Genomic DNA, 25,728 nt, shown 5'->3' with positions numbered 1-25,728 from the left:
TCCAGACCCGAAATGTCAGCTTTCCTGCTCCTCTGATGCTGCCTGGCCTGATGTGTTCATCCAGCTCTACACCTTGTTACCTCAGACTCTAGCGTCGGCAGTTCCTACTATCTCCAAGGCTGACAATATCCGCTTTCACACCCCTCCGCTTTCCAATCCCCAAACTTAACCTTTCCTTTTTGCCTTTCTGATATTGTAGTGAAGACAGACCGTGAAAAGGGTAATGATGAAGGTACAACAATTAATTTCATATTCAGCCAGCAACTCAGATACTGGCATTATACACACTTAGAAGAGAAGAAAGAAAATGGGGTACCACATAGTAAGCTACTGAGCACGAGTGTGCTAATAAGGCAAGCAAAGCACAGGTGCCAGCTTAGTCAGAGGGTTGTTCCAAAGGATATCAATGGGGAGAGAGAAGGGGTCAGACTACACAAGAACCTTGATGGTTTGACATAATAAAATGCTTGTGCACTGGAAAAAATCTGACAGCTTGCATTAAACATCAGCAGGAGTCTGGCACATGACTGCGCTAAGAACACATCTGTTCTAGCTCGGCAATGGTGACCAACGCATGTACACATTTGTTGACCCTGCTAAAACGAGCGGATTCTGATAGCTAATATCACAGTTTCCATGCAGCACAAACAGAAGTCATCCATCACCGGAGTACTGCAATGAAAGCTCAGACTGGCATGATTTAATTCATCCTCAATGCCAAATCCATTTTTAGGGTCAGGTCTCATTAATATCTCGCCATAAGGCTGGAGGTGAATAATCAGAAACTAAGGACAGCCCTTTGGCTCAGATGGAAGCGGAGGACGATCTTTTAGGGGGAGCACCTTGGAGTAGCAGCAGCCTCAGCTAGTTCTGTGAGCTTATAAAAGATAAACATAAAACTTGCCTATGTCCCTTTTTTGCAGGGGTGTCAGCTGATACTAGTTACAGAATGTAGCTCTGGCTGGCATTCTGACTAGTTGACTAAATATGGCACAACAAATCATTCTCTGCCAGTTCTACTGGGCAACAGGTTTCTAAATTTCTCAATTCTGATTTTCCATCCATAATACTTAGTAGATGCTTAAATGTAATGAGCATACAAGTGATTTTTTAAATATTTCAGAAATGTCTTATATTTACGTAACACCTTTCACAACCTCAGAACATCCCAAAGCACTTTACAGCCATTGAGGCACCAGTGAAATGTTACCACTGCAATGTAAGGTACATGACAGCCAATTTGCACAAGATGCCACAACGTGATAACAATTCAGTAATGTAGGTTGAGGGATAAATATTGAACTCCACTGCCTTTCTTTTAAATAGTGTTGTGGGATTTGCTATATCCATCCGAGGGAGAAGTGTAGTCTCAATTTAAATTTTCATCCAAAAGACAGCACCTTAAATGAACTGAAGGACCAACTCAGATTTTATGCTCTCATCTCTAAAATGGGGCTTCAATCCACGATCTTTGGTTCAACAGCTATTACAGATGGCAGTAGAAAACAGTGATTTTTTTTTTTTTTTTAAATGAAAAATCATTCTAGTCATGACTATTGGACTGAGTTTTAAGATTTTGTCTGCAGTTCCACATATTTGATGGAGGGTATTGCAGTTAAAGAAAAGAGAGGTACTGTATGCTTTCCTAAATTTCATGGGCTACAATTAGTAACATTAAAATATAAAACAAGTACATTAACATGATAGGCAAGAGTGTAAATATGTATAGTCCAATTAAGAACTGGCAGCCATCAAGAGAAGACATTGATCCAGACTGAAACAAAATATGTCAGCATTCAAAAAACCCTCCACTTTAATCCGGCTATCAGTGCTTTCGGAAATTAAAATCTGTGATTATAATCAGATTATTAAAAACATTTGATAACATGAATTTCAAAGCAATGGTTTCTTATAAATACCTTCCGAACAGGAAACTGAAGATTTTGTACTTAAATATATTTAAGTGTTTCTAAATTTACAGCAAGAAAAATACATTGAGATGGCACTAAAAAGAATGTTTCTACTTTCCTAGTCTTAAAACATAAAATAGATAGTTTATTACAAAAGCACAACAGAAGAACCATGTAAAAGCACCCACCTAACTCCTGCAGAGAAGCTAACCACAGGGAAGAAGAGGCCATCAATGTTAAAGTTTTCAAACATGCCTTGCACAGGATGGCCATTAATCCGAAAGGAGATACTTGGGACACTCAAATCAAGACAGCAGCTAACAACATCATCAGCGGTAAGTACGTGTGCATCAGATGAAGCAACTGTCTTGACAATATGTCCTATACACAGAAATCAAGAAAAAAGTCAAATTTGCTGATGTCAAAATACTTCAACTGAATTTTTGCATATAGATCACAGTCTAAGGGTGAATATTTTCTAGCTGTACTATAAAAATACTGAGCAGCATGGATACAAACTGACTAAATGACAGGTATTGGTGAATAGTGGCAAAGTCATTTTTCAGACTGGAGGCAGGTATAAAGTTGTGTTCCCCAGGGACCAGTGTTAGAACTACTGCTTGTCTTGATCTATACTAATGACCGAGATTTGGATGTACAAGTCACAATTTCAAAAGTTGGGGATGATACAAAGCTTGAAACATTGTGAACAATGAGGATAGTGACATTAAGAGGACATGTAGAGATTGGTGAAAGGGACAGATAAATGGCAGATAAAACCTAATGCAGAGGTGTAAAAGGATTCATTTTGACAGGAAGAATGAGGAGAGGCAATATCAAATAAAGGATACAATTTTAAAAGGTAATGCAGGAGATGAATGATTGAAGTGGCAAGGCAGGTGAAGAAAGTGGTTAATAAAATGTATGGGGTCCTGAAATTTATAAATAGGAGCTGAGAGTACAAGAGCAAGCAAGATCTGATAAATCTGTAAAAAAAAAACATTAGTAATCCAGTTGAGAGTGAACTATGTCTAATTCTTATCAAGACACCTTAGGACGGATATGATGACATTGGAGAGATTGAAAAAAACTGGGGCTGTTTTTGAAGAGAAGAGCAAGAAGTGATTTGGTACGTGTTCAAGACATACTTTGGGCAGAGTAGGTAAAGCAAAACTGTTTCTGTCGAAAAAACGTCGAGAAGTCAGGAACCAGAGAGGCTGGCCAGAAGTACAACGGTGATACGAGGAAATATATTTTTACTTAGCAAGTTGTTAGGATCTGGAACGTACTATCTGACAGTAGATTCAATTGAAGCTTTCAAATGAAGGCAAGGGTCAGGACGGGCAGGAATGGAGAAGGGGGTAGTTGAGAAACTGATTTCAGAGGGAGGGATTGGGACATTTGAGCGATGAGGTAGGCAGGGAACCAATGATTCTAAGTGGGAAGGGGGTGGATGGTAAAGAGGCAGCCATGGGGTGGAGGGCAAGGGAGCTGAGCACACACAAATATTATCCATTCCGAACATTAGCATTCTGTCATGACAATGACAGTATGACGGAGTAAGAGAGTCAAACTTAAGAACAGCAGTTTTATCAGTAATGAGTAACAGAGCCTTAGGAACAGAAACATCACTGACCTGACCACAGATGAAGTCCATCAAAACCATAGGAATACAAATCATCTCCAACTCCATTACTTCCCCAGCCCTCACCTCCTCCTGGGTAAGGGCTGTAACCATCTGTTAAAGCCCAACCCACACGCAGATGAACAGGCTGTGGCATTAAAAATGGGTCAACATAATCCACTATCAATTCAAAGTACCATTTCTTGTATTGTGTAGAACCTTCACATGTACCCACAAAGATATTAGGCCTCATGCTGTAAATTTTAAAAAAAAGATTGAAAAGGGTTAACTACAGTTTTGATTATTGGAATATAATTTGATAAATTTCAAATGCAAGATGAGATAAAGCAAAAATGGAAAACTGCTTTACTTCTACAGAAAAATAAATGTTCCATATCTATTCCTCTTAGTGAGTAATTACATTCTCTCTATGGGCTAGAAACCTGACAGATTTACATATTTCTTCAAAATACACCCTCACTTCCAAAATTACAGTGCATGCCACTAACTTAATACATTCATTTATCTTGAAATGAAGCAATAAAGATACGGTGGATTTAAAGAAACACCAGGAATATTGATTGAAGCAGTGTACAAGTTTAGCAATGTTGTGAGCTACTGATTGTTGTACCTTGTGACATAGTTAATCATTTTCGTTTGCAGCAGCAGATCACGACCTGGAAGTAAATTCTCCGTAATAAGATTTTGGTTTGATCGTACAGCCACACCATTGCAGACACAAAGAGAGCGCAGTACATCCAGCACCTATGAAAAGTACAAAACAAAATCTCAAAACTTTTACTTGAGATCCAAAGACATTTTTGAAAGCTAAATTGCAGAGTTAGAGGATAAGGACAAGTGCAAATTCTAAAGTAGCCCAAGATTTCAAGAATGAAGGTATTCCTCATTTTAACACCCTCCTGCATTACCAGCCTTCATTAACATACATACCTTATGATTTCGTCCATGTTTGTCCAACAGAGAGATGATTGATTTGATGTGATTTTCTGTTATGATGTTCAGAACCTCAGGACTTTCAATCAAAACACAGTACAGCACTTCCAGGATACCTATAGCAGCGTGACATTAACATAAATTTTCAATCAATCTCAGATATTACACAGCAATCTGCAGAAATGCACCCTTTTCCTTCCTGAATAGTAAACATCTGATCTTCGTTACGTAATCCTCACTCTATAATGCTCCTGTGTGACTATTTGGCCCTGTAGCTCATTATTAACTACAGTTCTCTATCTGAACAAATGCACGCCGAGTCTAACTTAGATCTCTTCATTTTCTTTACAATGGTCCCACCAGTTTTATTACTAATACTGTCTCCCAGTCTGCCGTTCAATTTGTTTCAGCTTTTCCTCAAGCTGGTGGTGGTTCACCTTTCCACAAGGATACTGATCTCAGCTCTGCTTTGTTTAGATACAACCCAGCCATCGAGACGTTAGATTTCAAGGATAGGAAACTAAAGCATTTAACAAGACCTTTATTACACAATGTGCTCACTCTGTAGCTAGTAAGATTACAATGAGCCAGTTCCTTCCAAAAGGGTTGATGACATCATGATGTCATGTGATTAGACTCAAAGTGACAGTCTACATACTTAAATGCACATCACTCCTGCTTTATATCAGAAGATCGTGCAATGAAAACATTCACAATATTTGCAATCAGGTATACAACAGTCAATGGGTAAGACATTCTGGAGGATATCAATTCCTGTATGGCTGTCAGACACCTCAGGCATCTTATTTATTTTTCTTATTGGCTTTTCTGGCTATTTCCTTTTCTCTATACAAACTTGTGTTAGCTTTACTATTCAATTTCAAAAACACCAGTTCCGTTCTCTTTGGTTTCCATGGTGTGTAATTCTTTGGTAAATTGATTTAGCACCTCATTTACAATATACTGTAACATTCTATGATTTCATGACAGTGACTCTGGTCTTAGAAGTCTCTGTTTCATTTGCATACTCTCCCTGAATCCTTTGTAGTGACTTGAAATAATATCAATTTGTTTACAGTTTATGGAGATATTTCATATGTATGGCTTTTTCTATTTCATTTGTCATCCTTAAGCTTGTTCACTAAAGAATCAGGCTTAGAGATTTCATCTCAGTGTAATTGCTTCACCTACTACGGCCAGGTTTTTAAATTGTTTTGATGATTTCTGCTGGATTTTCTTTAAAAATTGATGAGGCTTTCAAGCTGAGATTTCACACATGGAAAATTACTTCTCAAACATCTGAAAGAGATGTCTCCTTAATGTTAAAGATGTATTTTCAGCCAATATTAAATGTTGTTTATTGTCTTCTAAATAACAGCCCATTTACAGCTCAGTAATATTCACCAAAGCTTTCATGAGGATGTATGTATTAAAAGATCCATTTTCACCTTCTTTAATCTCTGTACTCTTTAGCCATTTGTGATTCCAATGTTCAGATCTTGGAATGGCGACTTTAATTGTTGCTTTGTGGATGCCTGTGTCACAAACATACAGTCCAGCATCATTTTTATTCAGGTCATTAACTAAGACAAATTGTTTTTCCAGCATTCCACTTGAAACAAGAACCACATCATCTTTTTCCAGGTGTGAATGACTTTGCCTTCGATACTTCACATCCAGGGTGATCATTCCTCTGTCATTCCCAACAATGTCATTCAAGGATTTCATGTAGATCGCTAACTTTTCTTTTACTTTAAGAGAAGCTGTGGTCAGTTGATCTCCTGAAATCACAGGTATATTCTCCTGCATCATCTGGTTTTAGATTGCATACAGACAGTTCAACTATAGAACCCACTTGCTTTACTTCATACTTGTCACTGGGCTGAAGCAAGTTGTCTTATTTCCGCACTGCATGGGAGGATCAAGCTTAGAAAGCTCACTGTGTAGAGGGGCGGTGCTCCCTTCATCAGCTTCGTTGTTCTGAAGCACTTGTTTAAAAACTTCCGGAGGGGCATTAACTTTCAAGGAAGCACTGGTTTATTGAGAGTTAATGTCACATGCACATCTCGCATTATCTTCTGGTAGAAGTTTGTGAATAACCAGCTCAATGATGGATCCTTTTTGCTTCATTTCACATTTGGCACTATGCTTCCCTTTGTCCGTCTACTGCTGTACCTAAGCTGTTAATTTCACAATGCAGGAGGACAGTATTATCCCCTTTAGCTTTTTGATGCTTAAGCTTTTGGTTTAAGACCATAAAGGAAGGTTGTAACTTTCAGGTGAGCTCCTGATTGTGCATTACCAATGTCCTGGATGTAGCGGTCACTGTTGATTTTGTTCAGCAGATTAACTGTACAGCTTAGTAAAGTGCCATCCTAGTTCAATTCTTACTTCTTGTATGTTTTGATTTCTACCTTGATCTTCGGCCTGATGGCATAAGACACTGATTTAATTTTCAATTTGACAGATCTTTTCCAGGCTTCCCAGATCCCCATTAAAAACAGTAGCATGTTTCTTTAGAACTTGTGACAGATCAATCTCAGAACAGTGTTCTTTCCAGTAAGCTGGAAGATTTCCATTGAAAACAAGTTAAGACAAATCTTCAGACTGACCATATAACTAAATATTCACATTGTTATAACCTCTTAAAAAAGGCACCACTTTGCCCATATACATACTTGGTATGATTTTTAGAGTCTTAGTACAATGTGATTCTGCTGTGTCTGAGGCACATTTTCAGTGTCAATGAAATCACCACTCCAGTGTGCACCAAGTAAGGGAGTGACCTAGTATCAGTTGGTGTCACCAGCAATGGTCAATATGTTTACTAACAGTTCCTCTTCGGACTGAGAGTTTGGGCTTTACTCATGCCCTTTATGTACCGTTTAGATTTTCTTCCTACTCTTTGGTTTTTGTACATTTGTTGTACATTATTCATGTTTCTTCCTCAAACATGCTAGTTCAAAGTGCCCTTTTTTGCTGCAGTTTCTTTATAGATTTGTTGCTGCAGCAATTTGCTGCTCATGATATGTTTTTCACAATGGTTATAGTGAGTCTGCATGGTGCTCATTTGACAGTTGCCATTTTGTGAACTCTCATGCTGTTCAGCTTCCTTAGCTGCTAGTTCTATTTTTCCATCAGTAATATCTTCTGGATTGCTTCACATCTTAAACCATAAAATTCTGCTACTTCTTTAAAATTGCTGCAAACTGGGAGATATATTCACCATCATGCTGGTTGCATTTGTGGAATCTGAACCTTTCAGCAATCACAATGGTTTTGGTGAAAAATGCTAGAATTCCTCCTATTCCTTCATAAGTTTTGGAACCTGGCTTCTCTAACTATACCAGACACCTCAGGAGGTTGATAGCTTCTACCACAAACCCCTCCATGAAACTTAAGAACACATGAACCTTATATTTGCCTCAAATTTTGTTAGCCAGAACTAAATAATAACGGAATCTCTGTGGTGTTACAGCTCTTTGTATTTTCAAAATACAGTCCCACAGTGTCAAATTTCCTGCCGTTTATTATTATTTTAATTTAAAATGGAAAGGTCTGCATAGCATGATATACCACAAAAATCTTAGCACAACCTTGCTTCTTCCTCTTTAAAACAAGGTGTTCCTGAGGCTGCCATTTTCTTTTGAGTTTATACCCCTAGCTCAAAACATTTCCCTCCATGGAGGGTACTTGTTACTGCAGTGTTCATTCAGGGTAGAGCATGCGACAAGCTTCTTTTGCACTGCTTACCTCTTCCCTAGGGTGAATTTTTTTTTTTTTTAAATTGACTGTACTGCTTTGATGCAATGTCATATTTTGATTTCTTGTCTTTTTTTAAAATCAAAGTGCCTCCAAGATCTGCGGGAGGAGCACATTTTTTCATTTTTGATGAATCTGTAGATTCATCGGGTGGATTTCAAAGCAGATTTATTCCTATTGCCAGTTTTCTTTTCGTTACACTTCAGGAAAGAAAGGAGGCCAAAGTGCTTAAAATCAGCAAAAGCTCTATTATTATACAAGTTGTTCACTCTGCAGGCAGCAAGGCTAGATTGAGCAGTTTCCCTCCAAAATGGCTGATGACATCAACAATAACAACATCATGTGATTGGACTCTTAAAGGGTCATTCCACCATACTTACCAAATACACAATAGTTATCCTTTCCACAAGGATACTGATCTAGGCTCTGCACTGTTTACATACAACCCATCTACCTTGTAAAAGTCTGTTCTGCCACAAAATTGATCCCAATTTCCCAACAGTTTGAAGCTTTGCCTCTGACACCATATGGCCAAATCTTTCTGCTGGGTTGTGACCTGAAATCCGTAAGTGGCCATGATGAGACGCTGGTCATAATCATCACAGAGGCAAGCAAATGTGTAGTCAATTAAAGAGTGGAGTGTACCAAATGTGAAGTGTACCATTCATTAAGATTATGGCTTATCTGATTATGGCCTTGCCTCCACATTTCCGCCTACTCCCTCCACTCCCCTGCCCCCAACCTCATTGCCACCGCCATACCTTTTCACTCCCTTGTTACTGAAAAATCTACCTACCTCTTTTTTATAAATAGAGACACTGCCTTCACTATTCTGATTTCCACGTTAAACAGGAGACCCCTTATTTTCCAATTACTTCAAGGGAAGTGGGAGGCCCAAATGAAGGGTCTGCAGCAAAGTCTGTCTGGCACCCCACACAACAGCTTGTGGAACGCCAATTTCAGCTACTGGTCTCAGTAGGAGATCCATCCACTATTAGTTAGATCCCATCAACATTCCCTGAACTGCTCCATTAATAAGCACAACAGGCTAACGTCCAGGTAGCCTCTGCCATATTGACCCCAACTTCATAGAACATAGAACAGTACAGCACAGTACAGGCCCTTCGCTCCACGAATTTCTGCCGAACTTTTACCCTAAACCTAAGGTCTATCTAACCTCCACCCCTACCTTATACTATCATCCTTGTGTGTATCTAATAGCCGCTTAAATGCCCCTAATGAGGCCTACTCCACTACCCTCTCCGGCAATGCATTCCACATCCCTACCACTCTCCGAGTAAAAGAACCTACCTCTGACGTCTCCCCTATATCTACTTCCACTCACTTTAAAACTATGTCCCCTCGTAACAGCTACCTCCACCCTAGGAAAAAGTCTCTGGCTGTCTACTCTGTCTATACCTCTGATCATTTTGTACACCTCTATCAAGTCACATCTCATCCTTCCTCGTTCTAAAGAGAAAAGCCCTAGCTCTCTCAACCTTTCCTTGTAAGACCTTCCCTCCATTCCAGGCAACATCCTGGTAAATCTCCTTCGTAACCTTTTTCAACGCTTCCACGTCTTCCCTGTAATGAGGTGACCAGAACTGGACACAATACTCCAGATGTGGCCGAACCAGGCTTTTGTATAGCTGGAGCATAACTGCACGGCTCTTGAACTCAATCCCTCTATTAATGAAAGCTAACACACCATATGCCTTCTTAACAACTCTATCCACCTGGGTGGCAGCTTTCAGGGAACTGTGGACATGAACCCCAAGATCCCTCTGCTCCTCCACACTGCTAAGAATCTTTCCGTTAACCCTGTATTCTGCTTTCAACTTTGTCCTTCCAAAATGAATCACCTCACACTTTTCAGGGTTAAACTCCGTCTGCCACTTCTCAGCCCAGCTCTGCATCTTATCAATGTTCCTTTGTAACCTAGAACAACCCTCCACACTATCCACAACTCGACCCACCTTTGTATCGTCCACGAACTTACTAATCCACCGTTCCACTCCTACATCCAAATCATTTACAAAAATCACAAATAGAAGAGGACCCAGAACAGATCCTTGTGGTACACCACTCCTGACTGAGCACCATTTGAATATTTTCCGTCCACTACCACCCTTTGTCTTCTAAGGGTCAGCCAATTCTGAATCCATTTCAGTGGTGGGCCCAACATGTTATTTACCAAATTCGTTTCTGATCCTGCCTCCAAAGGCCTGGGTAGATTCAGGCCCATACTATATCATAATTCTACAATTTTGACAAGCTACTATTACTGTTTCAGAACTTGCAGATGGTGTGGTTTGGTTACACGCTTGAATCCTATTTTGATCTCTTCAGCTAACTATCTGTCTCTACCTAAGAGTGGAGTGATGATAGGTCTCTGCAAAACTCATTTGATTTACATTGTTAGGCATGCTCTACTGTGTACCTGCTGATGTCATTATGACATATACATCATACTGCATTACTCTGCAAGAGGCACCCCACCAGCTGAATGAAGACAACCTTTTGGGAATGCTAACATGGAACAAAATGCAACATCTGTTGGCACCTTAAAAATTGTGTTGCTTCCTGTTTATGTTACAGAACTCCAATTAACATACTGAAAAAAGGCTTCCATTAATAGACTAACAATTAGAAAACCCAGGAAAATGGCATGTGCAGCTATTGAAAGATGGATACACTACAGCCTGCTATTGCTCCACTCCCACCGAACAGAGCAAACTAAAACCAGGTTCCTAGATTTTAAAGTTGATATGGAGGAATATCATTGAAGTTACAACGGTCTAATGCAGACAATTCCGCACAGACCATTTAAAACTGTAAAGAGCATTACCATGAAATTAAGTTAGCACAGTTGGTGGAAGGTATTTCTGAGGTGATTTCCAGGCCAAAACCTTTGAGCAAACATATTCTATATATCAAAATTGCAGAAAATCCTTTATTAAAACCAGAACAAGCCATCGGCAAAGCGTACCTAAGCTTGTTAGAATTATTACATCAGAAACATACCTGAGGAAGCCTCCAGTCGATCTAACTTACTGACTAGCCAGTCTAGATTATCAGAGAACAGAGCACAGTTCCTGCGATTGCCACGGATGAGGGATGCTGTATAAGAGAAAAACATTGCAGTAATGACTGATGAAACAAGAACAATTTACAATTTAACAATAAAAATCAAAAAGACAGGAAAACCCATTACATTTTATTGGTGGGCACATCACTACCTTCCGAAGGGCAAATCAGGGTAATAAATGCTGGCCTAGTCAGAAAAGTCTACATCCTGTGGACAAAGAATTTTTAAAAAGTCATTGCGCCAATTACAGATAATGTATTTGTAATTTTGTCTAGGGTCAATGTGGTAGTAAGAGCAAAATGAAAACTAGACAGATCCAAAGACAGAGCTTTGACCAAAGGTGTCCATAAAACTGGTAGGATTCAAAGGATATTTGAGCAGTAGCAAGGACCTGGAGAGGATGAATATGATGCAAAAATCAGCTTTTAAATGGGAGAGAGCTGAAAAAGGTGACCTTGAAAGTGACACTGCAGGAGTGAAGAAAATTACTTATGGTTGGCAGCTTTTGTAACTGAATAAGCAGGAGCTGGGTGGAGAATGGAAGAGATAAGTTAAGAACTTACAATTATAACAAGAAACTATTGTAACTTCAGGACATTACAGGCAATACATATACTTCCGAAGTATACCAACTGTTGTAATTCAGTAAACAGTCCCAACCAATTTGTAAACAGCAGAGATCTACAATCAGCAATGATGAAAATAAGCAGGCAATTTGTTTGTTGTTTGAGGGATAGCAAATAACAAGGATACTAGTCAACATATGACTTTAACTAGTAGCCAAGGACTTAATATAAAAAAAAGATAAATTTGACAGAATGATGAAAATTAATAATTGACTCTTAAGAAATCTTAGAAGAAAAAAGGAATCGATAACCATCATCATTTATTAAAAAGAGGTACAATTAGGTCAGGAATTTACTTCTACTAGATAACATCACCAAATGCAATAGTGATTATATCAGTGGAATACAGCAACAACTTGGTTTTGCTATCTTTTCATTTATACATTGTTTAGGTTCCATACCCAGCAGTTCATAATAGAGGTTAACAATTTCTTTCCAGGACTCAGCTGCTTCTTCTCCTGCAAACTCTGAGAAATGAGCTGCACTGTTATACATATTCAGTCGGTCAATGGAATCCAATACCAGCTGGATCATGCCCTGGAACAAACAGTGCACAATTAGCAGTAATTGCTACATGTTGTTATATTAACTCAAAGACTGTCGCTTCAGCAATGCAGTTACTGTTTCCTTAAAGAATTGATCAGGATCTGGTTCTGATCATCTTGTCCATGATACATGGAATACACACTTTAAAGGTGTTACATCAAGTCAAAAACAGGTGAAGGTCTGCCACACCAGATTGCTGACAGCCAAAATGTAAAGGCAGTGGAAGCTCCTGCCTCAAACAGGCAGCGGTTTTGTAATAACTTCATTGTTTTGAGATCACTGTTCCTATTCTTCCCTATGCCTCAGGTCTGTACCATTTTGCAGGACACCAATATGATTGCATCCAACATTGCCAAGCTCAGGGAAGTACACTGAAGACAAATTTAAAGCCAAAATGAATGATAATGTGGAACAAACACAGAGAATGCTGATGAAATTCAGCAGGGTCTGGCAGCATCGGTAGAGAAAGAAAGAGTTAACATGGAGTCTGGTATTAGTCTCTAGTATTTTGCCTTTATTTGAACTATAATACGGAACTTCTAAACATTTCTGAACTATCATTCCTCTTTTCTTCTGTCCTGACGCTTGCATTCCCATAAACATTTGTATTAATTACATGGTTGTTGCAGCATCATTAATGCCAAGAATTTCCAAATGTTAATTCTCATATTGAGACTTCAAAGAAGAACTTGTAAGGACTACTGAGAGAATGTGAGGGTGGTACAAGAGGGACTGCTTACTTGGGCAGCTGGTGCAGACACGATGGGCCAAATGGTATCCTACTACACTACATAATTCTGTGATCAGGGGTACACAGAAGAAAGGGAACCACCAGAAGAATGTCTGTCAGGTTCAGCTGAATTAAAGCAACTCTTGTCCTCCCATTAGCACCTTCACATATCAACACTAATCAGAAGCCACTAGAGATTGATTTGGCAGACAGAGATCACAATTCTAAATGTAGGTTGGGCCAGGAAAGCCAAAAGGTACAGGGATGTGCAAAGGTTTGAAAGATATTTAAAACACCAAATACTACTTCTACATAACATGTCATCATACTGTACGAAAGGAGGAATGTCAGATTTATCATTGGCCAGTGGAGTTAATTCCGCACAATCACAATGATGATAAATACAGTATCTGGACACACCCACCTGGATCTGGCTCAGTAACCTATGAAAAACAGCTGTTCTATTTGTTCTATGGACATTTACTATTTCTAAACTCCATAGTACTCAACTAGTGACAGAAGCAGTCAATCACTGCCTTAAAATTCAGATTCGCATTCCCATTGCTCCCTAATTCTTGCCTCTTCAGCCTTGGAAATGGCTGCTAATGAGCCTACCTTAAGACTTTTACGACTTTCTTCTCTTTGTTCTGGTATATCCCATTAACCATCCAACCTTTTTGATTTTCACATGCTTATAATTTTCCGGTGTCATCACTGACATTGAAGATAAAATTCAACTTTGGCAGTCAATTGTAAGGAAAACAAAACAGTGTAAAAGTGACAGATGATCTGTTATGATCCCATTTATGTATTTCTCCAACATCTGCAGTTGAAGCTGACTGTCACCCCTCTGGTCTCTACTCTTACCCTTGTCCGTAACTGGACTAATAATTAATCCAAGTGAACAGAATAAAAATTCAACTGCTATTAACCAAATAAAATAGTTAGCATTAGTCCTTATCCATTAAGCTAAAATTTAAACCAGGAAGGAGAATAGATGCTGATTTCATGATCAGGTGGAGTACTATTTTGAGCTTTATTAATAATTTAATATCCAGATATTGTCAATACTTCAAAAACATGGCAAATGGTTTTACTAGTATATAAACAGTGGAGCTGGAAATAGTTTTCACTTGATTTATCTTCTACTGATTTCACATGGTGCAAAGTGAGCTCTCAATTAGGTATTGTTCCTTTTGGCTAACATTCTATACCACATTCACTCACATAGCTTCTTCCTGTTCCAAGATTTTATTAACTTACCTCTTCCTGGAATAAATTCTGTCTGTTTTTCAGCGAGCGCAATTTAGTTTGCTTTTCTTCATGTGCAAGCTCCTCCTCTGGGTGTTGGAAGTAGCTGATCAAGTCTTGAAGGCTTAGCACTATCGTATCAATTGGTAGCGTCACTGGAGCTGAAGATTTATTCTTCCCACTTAGCATATCTAGGCCTCTTCATTAAAAATATAAAAAAGTATCATGAACATGAAAAAATAATTCAAAGATGCACAGTTCCAAGTATTCAACAGCCAATTATATTCATATTATTATCAATTATGTTCATCCAGCTCTACACCTTGTTATCTCAGATTCTGCAGCATCTGCAGTTCCTACTATCTCTGATACCCCCTTCCCCTCCCCCATTTCTGATGAAGGGTCTGGGCCCAAAACGTCAGCCTTCCTGCTCCTATGATGCTGCTTGGCCTGCTGTGTTCATCCAGCTCTACACCTTGTTATCTCAGATTCTCCAGCATCTGCAGTTCCTACTATCTCTGAGCCAATTATATTGCTTGTTGAACATTTATAGTTGCAATTTCAGTTACTTGCAATGAGCTTTTAAACTTAATAATGCTAATTCATTAAGTATAACTTAGCTTTGATATTATTAGGAGATTTTGTTGTTATTTTACAGCCTATATATGTAAACAATGCCAGTACGTCCAACCAGAACTGAAATATAATCGCAGGTGAATGCTCCAATTAGACGTCAGCATTGTTCTAAACGACAGAAACACTGTAAATAAAAGCCGAAAGAACTGCAGGTGCTGTAAATCCGGAACAAAAACAAAGTTGCTGGAAAAGCTCAGCAGGTCTGGCAGCATCTGTGAAGGAAAAAACAGAATTAACATTTCAGGTCTGGTGACCCTTCCTCAGAACTGGGGAAATATTGTAAACAGATAGTAGGTCAGTGTCTGTGGAGAAAATATACAAATTAACAATTTGGGTCCAAAACATTCATTATTTTAAAATAAAACCAAAATTCTGAAAATATTCAGTGGATTTGACTGCATCTTTCAAGACAGAGTTAATAGTTCACATCAGCGACCCTCCACCAGAACCTGTGTTCTGTCCATAAATTCTGAACGTCCTTGTCATTTTTTTTTTGTTAGTATTACAAATGTTTCTTAACATAAAGGACTTTCTACAGTTGTTAATTGTACCACATACAGCTAAAAAGACAGCATCCATGAATGAAATTTTAAAAGATGAAAATAAAATAAAGTCTAAAGAAGCATAAGTAGGCCATTTCACCCCTCGAACTTGCTCAACCTACTTAACCTTATTTTCCCGTCTTTCTACAAAACCTGGACTCTCTTGCTGACCAATAATCTACCCAACGCAGACTTGAACATATTCAATGATCTAGCCTCCAATACTCCCTGGAGCAGAGAATTCCAAAGTCTAGTGACCTCAGAAAAAAATTCTCTCTCATCTCCATTTTAAACTGTGCTCCTTAAGTTCTCAACTCACCTCATCAACCCCACAAGAAGAAATATCTTCGTAGCATTCACTATGTCAAATTCCCTTAGAATTTGACACATTCAAAATGATCACCCTTCATTCTTCTAACCTCCAATGAGTTAACCTGTGCAACCCTTCCCCCCCGAAGACAATAATTAAAATACACGTACTTAATGAATTGGTTGAAGAGACCATTTGTACTGAAGATTATTCGGGAGGCCTGTGATTCCTCTTGTTGTGAGCGAGATAGTGAAAGTGCATCGTCCATGTGCCCTTCTTGGTGTAGTATAGCCTAAGGACAGTTTTTTTGAAAAAATATTAATTTTACGAGTGAGAGATCCACCTTAATCCCCAACAACATTTTCTTTTGGACTTTGCAGGTTGCAGTTGGCTTTAAAGGGGCAGCATGGTGGCTCAGTGGTTAGCAATGCTGCCTCACAGTGCCAGGGACCTGGGTTCAATCCCAAACTTGGGCAACTGTGTGGAGTTTGCACATTCTACCTGTGTCTGTATGGGTTTTCCCACAGTCTAAAGATGTTCAGGTGAGGTGGATTGGCTATGCTAAATTGCCCATACTGTCTAGGATGGGAAATGCAGGGATAGGATAAGGAGTGGGTCTGGGTGGGATACTCTTCAGAGGGCCGGTGTATACTTGATGGGCCAAATGGCCTGCCTTCAGACTGTATGGATTCTAATTTTTAAATTCTAATTTCTAACTTAGCCACCTACTAAGCTCCTGTCTGACAGGGTTCCCATGGTGCAGTAGTAGTGTCCATACTTTTGAGCCAGGAGACCCAGGTTGAAGCCCCACCTGCTTCAGAGAACCTAACTCTGAACAGGATGATTCAAAAGTATCTGCTCCAATCTGATTTTCAATTCCATTCAATTATTTTTTAAAAGAAGACAAGTTTAAAAAGAAGCTGTGTGTCAGGAATGGTAACTGTGAAACAAATCACTGACTGTTGTATAACCCATCTGGTTCGTTAATGTCCTTTAGGGGAGGAAATCTACCATCTTTACCTGGTCTGAAGTACAGGTGACTCCAGACCCACAGCAATGCGGTTGATTCTTAATTGAGTTCTGAAATGGCTTAGCAAGCCACTCACTTCAAGGGCAATTAGGAATGAACAATAAACATTGGCCTTGTCTATGGTGCTGACAACCCATGAAAGGATAATTTTTTTAAAAATTGATGTTAGTAGAATTCAATTTCAAGTGAGGCATATAACAGGACTTTGCCATGACAATACATTTATTTATTATATTCTGCATCTTTCAAAATGTTAAACATTGCAGAATATGGAAAAGCCAATTTATTTCCAAATCAGACTTATTGCCATTTGGTACATTCACATATTCTTTTGATCTAATTATTTGCTTCTCAAATAGACATATGCATACAGTTACTCTGGATATGAAAATATAAGGTCAGTACATTTATAAATTCACAATATATTATGTATATTAGATATTTGGGAATACTTAGGAAGTCAAATTCATAGTTGCTCCCAGACAGGGGACTGCTAGCCAGACTGGGTCGAAGAAAAGCAGAACTGAGGCCATGTGTCAATGGCAAGCAAACAACTCAACTTATTAAACCTAAAACATCAAACAGCCTGTCCACATTCTATGATACAGAAATAATTTCTGGTTAAAAACTAAATTCTATTTTTATACTACTTATCACATACTAAAATGGCCCAAAATGCTTCACAGATACGTTATGAAAGAAAGTACGGCAATGGTACATGATCAGAAGCTCGTTCATTCTAAATGGAAGTAGTCCAGTGTTTTAAGGTGGGAGACCAGCCAGGAGTGCTTTGGAATGGTCAAGTCTAAAATGTAACAAAGGCAAAATTGGGAAGGGGGGGGTCAATAACAGATAGGTTGAGAAAGGGGCAAAATCAGGTGACATCACAGAGGAATAAATAGGACATCCTAGTGATGATATGATTGAGAAATCAGCAGCTTATACCAGGATCAAAGGTGGGATCAATGTTGCATAACTTGACTTAAATCTCAGACTGTCACCAGGGAGAGGGATGGAGTCAGAGCAATGGAATGGAGTTTGTAGCTTTGTTTTGTATTCTTGAAATTATAATCTTATTTCATCTCCAGTTACCAACTGACAAAAGCATTACTTACTTTCCTCTTCAAGGGTCCCAAACGGACAGTTTTGGTATCAGCCGCGGCATAAGTCAACCAAAGTCCACTGTTCACATGTTGGACGAAGCACATTGACTCACCATACTTGATCTCAGGGATTCCCATGCCTTCTACATCTCTTTTATGAGCAACATCAATTTTATCCTAAGGAAGCACAAAGTTTGTGTTCAGTCCCAGTTCAACATGATACGTATTGTAATTTATGTATTGGTGTCAACTTGGAAAGAGATGATCAAATGTTCTTTTATTTGTGTCCCTGACAGTGGCTTTTGGGGGCAGAAAGGAAATATAGTTTTTTGTACAATTTTCATGAAAAGTGTCAGTGTATTGTTATTGCATATAAACAGAGGCAGAAGGAGCATTGTGCATAGATATATCACGCTCTGTATAAATGTAAAACCAAGAACAAAGACAGTTGAGAGCTAGGGTTTTGGCTTTGAGAGGGTAAAGTATAACCAGAAGGACAATATTCAGAAGGTGAGAATACAGCCTCCTACAACCTGAATACAAAACCTATCAGAGGAAGCATTAAAACATTCATAGATATTTCTAAAAATCACTTACATTCTTAGCAGTTAGACCGTAAGATAAAGGAACAGAAGTAAGCCAATCAAGTCCGCTCTGCCATTCAGCAGGATTATGGTTGACCTGACAATTCCCAACTCTATTTTCCTGCCTTATCCCATGAAACCTGATCCCTTATTGATTAAGGATCTTTTCTATCTCAACCCTTACACCAAGGGCAGTTGAGATTGGTTGTTAAGAATCCTACAGATGCCCCACCTTCAGAAAAAGAGTTGCACATTTCTGTTTTTAATAGGCAACTCCATATTCTGAGGCTATGTCCCCAGTCCTAAACTCTCCCACAAGGGGAAACAATCTCTCTGCATCTAAATTAAGACAAAAAAACTCCAGATGCTGGAGATCTGAAATAAAAAGAAATTGCTGGAGAAACTCAGCAAATCTGGCAGCATCCGTCGGGAGAAAATAGAGTTAAAATGTTTTCTCTCCACATCTACCCTGCCAAGCCCTCCAAGAATCTATATGTTTCAATAAATTTGCCTCTCATTCTTCTAAATTCCAATGAGTGCAACCTGCTCAACTTACCTCATAAGAAAATCTCTCCATACCTAGTATCAGCCTAGTCAACTTTGCCTGGACTGCCTCCAATATCAGTACATATTTCCTTAGTTAAGGGGTCCAAAAATGTTCACAGTATTCCAGCTGTGGTATGACTAGTGCCTTAAATACTTTTAGCAAGCTATCCTATTTTTATGCTCCATTCCCTTTGAAATAAAAGCTTTCCCTAGTAGCAGCTGAACTTGGATGCTACCTTTTCGTCATTCATGCAGGAGGACCACAATCTCCTCAGTGTTGCAGCTTTCTGCAGTCTTTCCTCATTTAAATAATATCCAGCTCTTCTAACCATCCTGCCAAAGTGCATAACCTCACATTTTCCCATGTTATGTTCTATCTGTCAAGTGTTCACCCACTCATTTAACCTGTCTAATCTCTCTTCAGACTCCTTCAATCGCCTCAACACCAACATCTATTTCAAACACACCAATTCCCACATCTACCTGGACTACACCTCGTCTCATCCAACCTCCTGCAAAATTGCGCTCCCATACTACCAATTCCTCCACCTCCGCTGCATCTGCTACCAATTTGGAGCATTCCATTCCCAGACATCCCAGATGTCTTCCTATTTCAAGGACCGCAACTTTCTCCCTCCAGTGATCAAAAATGCCCTCAACCACATCGCTTGCATTTCTCGCACTTCTGCCCTCAAATCCCCTGCCCACAACAAAAATAAAAACAGAGTCCCCCGGTCCTCACATACCACCCCACCAACCTCTGCCTCGTGCATATCATCCTCCACTACTTCCACCACATACAAACCAACCCCACAACTAGAGATATTTCCTATCTGCATTTCTTAGGGACCACTCACTCCCAGACTCCCTCATCCACTCCACACTCCCCACTAACCCCACCACACCCAGCACCTTTCCCTGCAACCACAGGAAGTGCTACACCTGCCCTCACACCTCCACACTCACCTCCATCCAAGGCCTACAGCAAACTTTCCATATCTGACAGGGGTTCACTTGTACATCCTCCAACCTGGTCTACCGTATCCGTTGCTCCTGATGTGGCCTCCTCTACATCAGTGAGACCAAGCACAGACTCGGAGACCGTTTTGTGGAGTATCTGCACTCTGTACGCTATAAATGACAACACCTTCCAGTCGCTAACCATTTTAGCTCCCCCTCCCCCCACTCCCTTGATGACATGTCCATCCTGGGCCTTCTCCAATGCCACAATGATGCCACATGCAAACTGGAGGAGCAACACCTCATATTCCGCCTCAGAAGCCTACAGCCCAATGGCTTGAACCAGTTTTAAAATCTCCAGCCCCAGCCTCATCCCACATCCAAACCTCTGTCTCATAAATGCTTCCTTGACCTGACACAACCTGTCCATTTTCTCTCCCACCTATCCGCCCCACCCTTCCCACCAACCAATCCCCACCACCCCCTAACTGCATCCACCTATCACCATCCCATCTATCTTTCCCCAGCAACCCCTCCTCCCTCTATTTCCCAGTTCACTTTCCCCTGCTCAGTTCTGAAGAAGGGTCCCGACCCAAAACGTCGACTTTCCTACTCCTCTGATGCTGCCTGGCCTGCTGTGTTCCTCCAGCTCTACACTGTGTTAGACTCTATTTCAAGTTTGATCGTCTTTGATCATCACACATTAGACATAAATGTTCAGGTAATGACAATGAGGAGCAGCACCAATGACTGATTTTTCTCCTCCTTCCTAACACCAGTGGCTAAAATTTTTTTCTTTTGTCACACAATCATGTAATCAGGAGGTACCAATCCTTATTAATTATGTAGCTGCCAGACTGCAGGTGGAGGAGGACAGCTTAATGCCATGCCAATTTTCTGTCTGTGCAGGAAGCTTGAAATATATTAGAATTCTGAAAACAACTTACTTCCCCAACACTCACTACAGCCCCCAAATTTTCTCTCACCTTTGATATACGAAAGCAAAATGAGGTGATTTTGGTGTTTGATTCATCTTGATCAAAAAGTAGAAGCCCTTTCTCCTCATCCAGGCCCAAGTATTTGCCTGTTGTAACATGCCGAATGCGGAAAGGCTGACCCCACTTCATATGGCCACCACTCCAGCTGTTGAGTAAAAGATCAATTAACATCTCTCGTACAGTGACTTAAAGGAAACAAAATATACAATTTATGGACTAATAACCAGCCACCAGGTCCCAGCATTTAGATTTTCCATACAGTATTGCATTTTATGCTACACTTTAGAAGATACATTATGACTTGAGGACTGTTTGATTCCCAAGTACTAATAACAATAAGAACAGAATGTACCAAGCAGAAAAACACTTGCGGTAACATTTAAACAAGGAACACATTTCATAAGACACTGGTAAAATAGTTGCAGATTCACAATTCAAGTTTAAGTGTACTGTCACTGGATTTCTAACTAGGATGCTAATTCAGCATTATTAGACATTTAAGTGTGCTCTTGGTAAATGTACATACTTGTCACAATAATTTAAAACTGGACTTCTACTTTAATGGAAGAGACTTCACCCGCATTTAGTTTGTATTTTATTTAACTTAACAGTTGGCCATTTAGAAAAACAGATGACATGTGCAACAGTGAAACAATCTGCAGTTAATGGAGTTTTCTGCTGTTACTAGTAGTAGTCACCATTGTGCCAGAGAACCACAGGGGCTCTTTCTGATTAGAAAGAGACAACTAGTGGGAAGTTTAACCCAAGGGTCATTACACCTCAGGGGCGGGTGGGGCAAGTCTGAGAAAGCAGAACCTTCATCGTGACCTCAGCCAGTATGAAACTGAACACACACTGCTGGTATCACTCTGCATCACAAATCAGCCATCCAGCCAACTCAACTCTCAGTAATGCAATAATTGGCTCAATAGTCTTATTGGTCAAAAGGTATGATACAGTTAACACATTGCCAGCTTTAAGTGCAATATGTACTACAGTCTCAAATGAACTTTCACACTGCCACTATTTGAGTTTATTAGCTATTGATATAAAAAAAAGTAAAAGTTTCCAAACTAATTCAGATAGCATATCCTCTACAATCAGCAAAATTAAACTTGAAAGGCTTCAAAAAAAAACTCATTTGAGTCATACAGTTCTAAATATCTCTTCTGCTTCTGCTTAACATCACTACTCTTTCCTAACTCTCTAATTATACGCACTTTAACTAGTTTAGATTTCTTTTCCACTCCCCCCGAAATGATGTGGAACCTATATTGTCATTTCGGTGAACCAGGTCTAATCTCTTTACCTGATGCGCAATGGCTCCAACCTCCACAAGGATCTTGCATGGCTGCACACTGCACCACCTTCATAGTGAACTAACCTGCAGGACATGAAAAGGAATATTTATTCACATAATTTGAAAAGTAGTATGACCAACATGAATTTCAAAAGGTAACTATTTTGTTGTCTTGTTGATCTAATGACAATCAATCTCAAATGATTATGAGAACTACTTCAATGTAGTTGATTGTTCCAGTATCTTTCCTTTGAGTAGTAGTTTATTTATTTGTTCATGTGAAGTTGGCATTGCTGGCTGCACTAGCATTTACTGGCCTTCCCCCTTTTGCCCAGAGGTCAATTAAGAGTCAACCACATTGTGGTGGGTCTGGAGTCATATGTAGGCTGGATCAGGTACTTCCTTAAAAAGAACATCAGTGAACCAGATGGATTTTTACAACAATCAATAGTGGTTGCCAATAGGCTAGTTTTTACTTATTCCAAATTTTTATTGAATTAAAATTTCAACATCTGCCACAGCAGGATTTGAACTCTTAACCCTAGAATATTAGTCTAGAGTTCTAGGTCACTCATCCAACAGCATTACCATTATGACATTCTTGGAAATACAACCTTAATTTTCTTCTCACACAAAACAGAAGCAAAATACAGAACAAAATGCTGCAAAGTCCATACAGAATACTACACCTGTCCAGAAAGAAACAGTTTTCTTTTAAGCAGCAAACAGAAAAACTAAATGTCATATTTTTAAATAACTTTCATGGGATGTGCGCGTCACTGGCAAAGCTAGCATTTGTTGCACATCCTCCTTGAACAGAGTGCATTACTAGGCCATTTCAGTGGAAAGTTGAAAGTCAACTGCAATGCTGTGGATTTGAAGACATGTATAGGCCAGACCGAGAAAGAAGACTAGTGAACTAATTTCACTAGTTTCATAGTCACTGTTTGAGACGAGATTTTTATTCCAAATTTTTATTAATTAATTAAATTTAAAATTTCACAAATTGCTTAGTTTGGATTTGCATTCTTGCTTGAACCTCCCGCTTCCTAGCTCAATGACATGACCACTAACAGTCTCCCTTTGACCTGTACAGAAGCTGCAAGACTACACGTTCTCATAATTCAATTGAGAGTGTGCCAATAATGCAGCCTCACTATTCCACAAGCAATCACAAAGCTGGATGTAACATGAGATTTAAACACTTGGACCACCCAAAGATCATGAAGCAGGGATTCTTTCTTCCATTGGCATCAGGTCATTACAAACATGAAGGGAAACTAAGGTTAAAATGGAAGACACAGTATGATTACACTTGTAGACTACATGTTGTGGAGGAAATCCTTTTCTGTCTGATCCTTCTACCCATGAGATCTCCTTCCCTCAAGGCACTCTTCAGAGAGGGTCCGTTCAACTACTCCAACTACTCTGATCAGCATATTCCCTCACTATTGCCACCTGCTACTGGAGGTCTAACATAACTGCTCCAGCTGCTGTATTCAGTGGCCTCCCTTACCATTGTCACCTGCTGCTAAAAGTTGGATATTATACATTGCTGCTTGAGATTTGCTGTCCTGGCAACTACGTATAGCACAGTGACCATTTGTGAAACATTTGTGAGATTAGCAGGTTCAACTGCACCATGATTACTAGAATGTGTGTGTGCACATTAGTGGCAGCTTTCTCTCATGCATCAATCCGCATAAATACTAAGGGTTGGGGTAAATTCCAGCATTTTCTCAACATGACCTACTCAGCCCCTTATCAGTACTGGTACCTTCCAAGGGATCCAGGCTCTGTACTGGATCACCCACACTGGGGTTCAGGTTGGCCAGATCTCCAACAGTTGTATGATCAGCAACTGTTGTTTCAAATTCTACCTTCCGGCAGGATATCCCTACGCCATTTTCCAGAATGGGAGTAAGCTTCCCCAGCTGGATGCACTTTTTGGATTCACAGCGCCCAGGCAACAGCTGAATTACTCATCACTACCTTGCTCAATTCACTCAAGCTATCATGCACCAACACTTCAGGTTCTGCATGGATGCTGAAAGAGCTGCTTGCCTCTACATTCTACCAGATTCCTGGACTTGAGCAACTTCTCTCTAAATTGTTTGAGATTGCCTTCCAGCTACCTATCGGTTCAACACAGGTATGGTAACCTGTATTCAGTCATTTAAAGTCTGTATGGGATTCAGGGTTCTAGACATTCTATATTTTATTCCAATTCCAGATATTCCAAATTTTGGCAAAATATCCTCTGCTGATCAGAAGGTGAACTCTGTCAGCCTTGTGATCATTTGACGATTTTCTTCTCAGTCCTCTCGAATGTCAGCTTGTTATAGAACACCTGGTATAGATTATTGGTGTGATAAGCTCAATGAGATAGTCCATGGGAGGGATTGAGTCTTGTCCAAAGAAGAGATATGTTGAGAATAGCTTGTAGATGAGTGTGGGGTGCAATTATAAGCATAAACCACCCACACAAGGTATCCAGGCCATTTTGTTCACACTCGGGAAGCAAGGTGAGCAGACGGTCTCGTAGAGTGTGGTTCACTGTCCATTTCCTTGTGGATCTTGCTTTCAAAGCTGCATGCCCAGTGTGAATCCAAAATGGAACTCCAAAACAGGCAAAAAAACACATACTAATGCCCCTGCTAGAGATAAGGCCTTTGGTCTCACATGCAAATACCCTTTTGAACTTGGCGAAGACATTAGTGAGTACAAGAATGGTGTTCAGTTCTGTTACTGCTCAGGTCACTGAATGCAAAATCCATGGCAAGGACAGCTGGAGGTCTCAGTGACCCCATGCTGGGGTGAAATTGCTTCCCTGTTTTTGCCTGAGTACACCTCTCAATTTCAACAGTAGTCATCAATATCAGCTAGCATCCCTTTACCAACAGTTGGTGTTCTGCTTGGTCATGAACTGCTACCAACACTTGACACTTGAAGCTGTTGGGAAGGATGAGCTGCCTCACCTCTATGTCCTTGTCATGAACCAGCCAATAGAGGATTCCATTATCCTTCCTAGTCCTCTCCCAGCACCGCAATTTAGCAGCTCGTACTGGGATAGAACATAAAACAGTATAGCATAGGAACAAGATAGTAGGAACTGCAGATGCTGGAGAATCTGAGATAACAAGGTGTAGAGCTGGATGAACACAGCAGTCCAAGCAGCATCAGAGGAGCAGGAAAGCTGATGTTTTGGGCCTAGACCCTTCTTCAGCT

General features: G+C 39.8%; 1 protein-coding gene across 1 annotated transcript in view; it reads right to left on the bottom strand.

Annotated features, from left to right (window-relative positions):
* The window catches only part of LOC109927309 (ryanodine receptor 1-like), a 380,829-nt gene that overhangs the window by 267,021 nt on the left and 88,080 nt on the right, over positions 1–25,728 (bottom strand). The window contains exons 9-19 of the mRNA XM_048618232.1: positions 22,510–22,584; positions 21,189–21,345; positions 18,125–18,289; positions 16,150–16,271; positions 14,504–14,690; positions 12,366–12,501; positions 11,275–11,370; positions 4,486–4,604; positions 4,166–4,299; positions 3,547–3,788; positions 2,099–2,291 (exon numbers count right to left, since the gene is read on the bottom strand). Coding sequence (XP_048474189.1) covers positions 2,099–2,291; positions 3,547–3,788; positions 4,166–4,299; positions 4,486–4,604; positions 11,275–11,370; positions 12,366–12,501; positions 14,504–14,690; positions 16,150–16,271; positions 18,125–18,289; positions 21,189–21,345; positions 22,510–22,584 — 1,626 coding nt within the window. The remainder of the gene's footprint in view (positions 1–2,098; positions 2,292–3,546; positions 3,789–4,165; positions 4,300–4,485; positions 4,605–11,274; positions 11,371–12,365; positions 12,502–14,503; positions 14,691–16,149; positions 16,272–18,124; positions 18,290–21,188; positions 21,346–22,509; positions 22,585–25,728) is intronic.

The sequence above is a fragment of the Rhincodon typus genome, chromosome 39 (assembly GCF_021869965.1).
Source record: "Rhincodon typus isolate 14 chromosome 39, sRhiTyp1.1, whole genome shotgun sequence".
Lineage (NCBI taxonomy): Eukaryota > Metazoa > Chordata > Chondrichthyes > Orectolobiformes > Rhincodontidae > Rhincodon > Rhincodon typus.
This window is presented reverse-complemented; position numbering and strand designations above follow the sequence as displayed.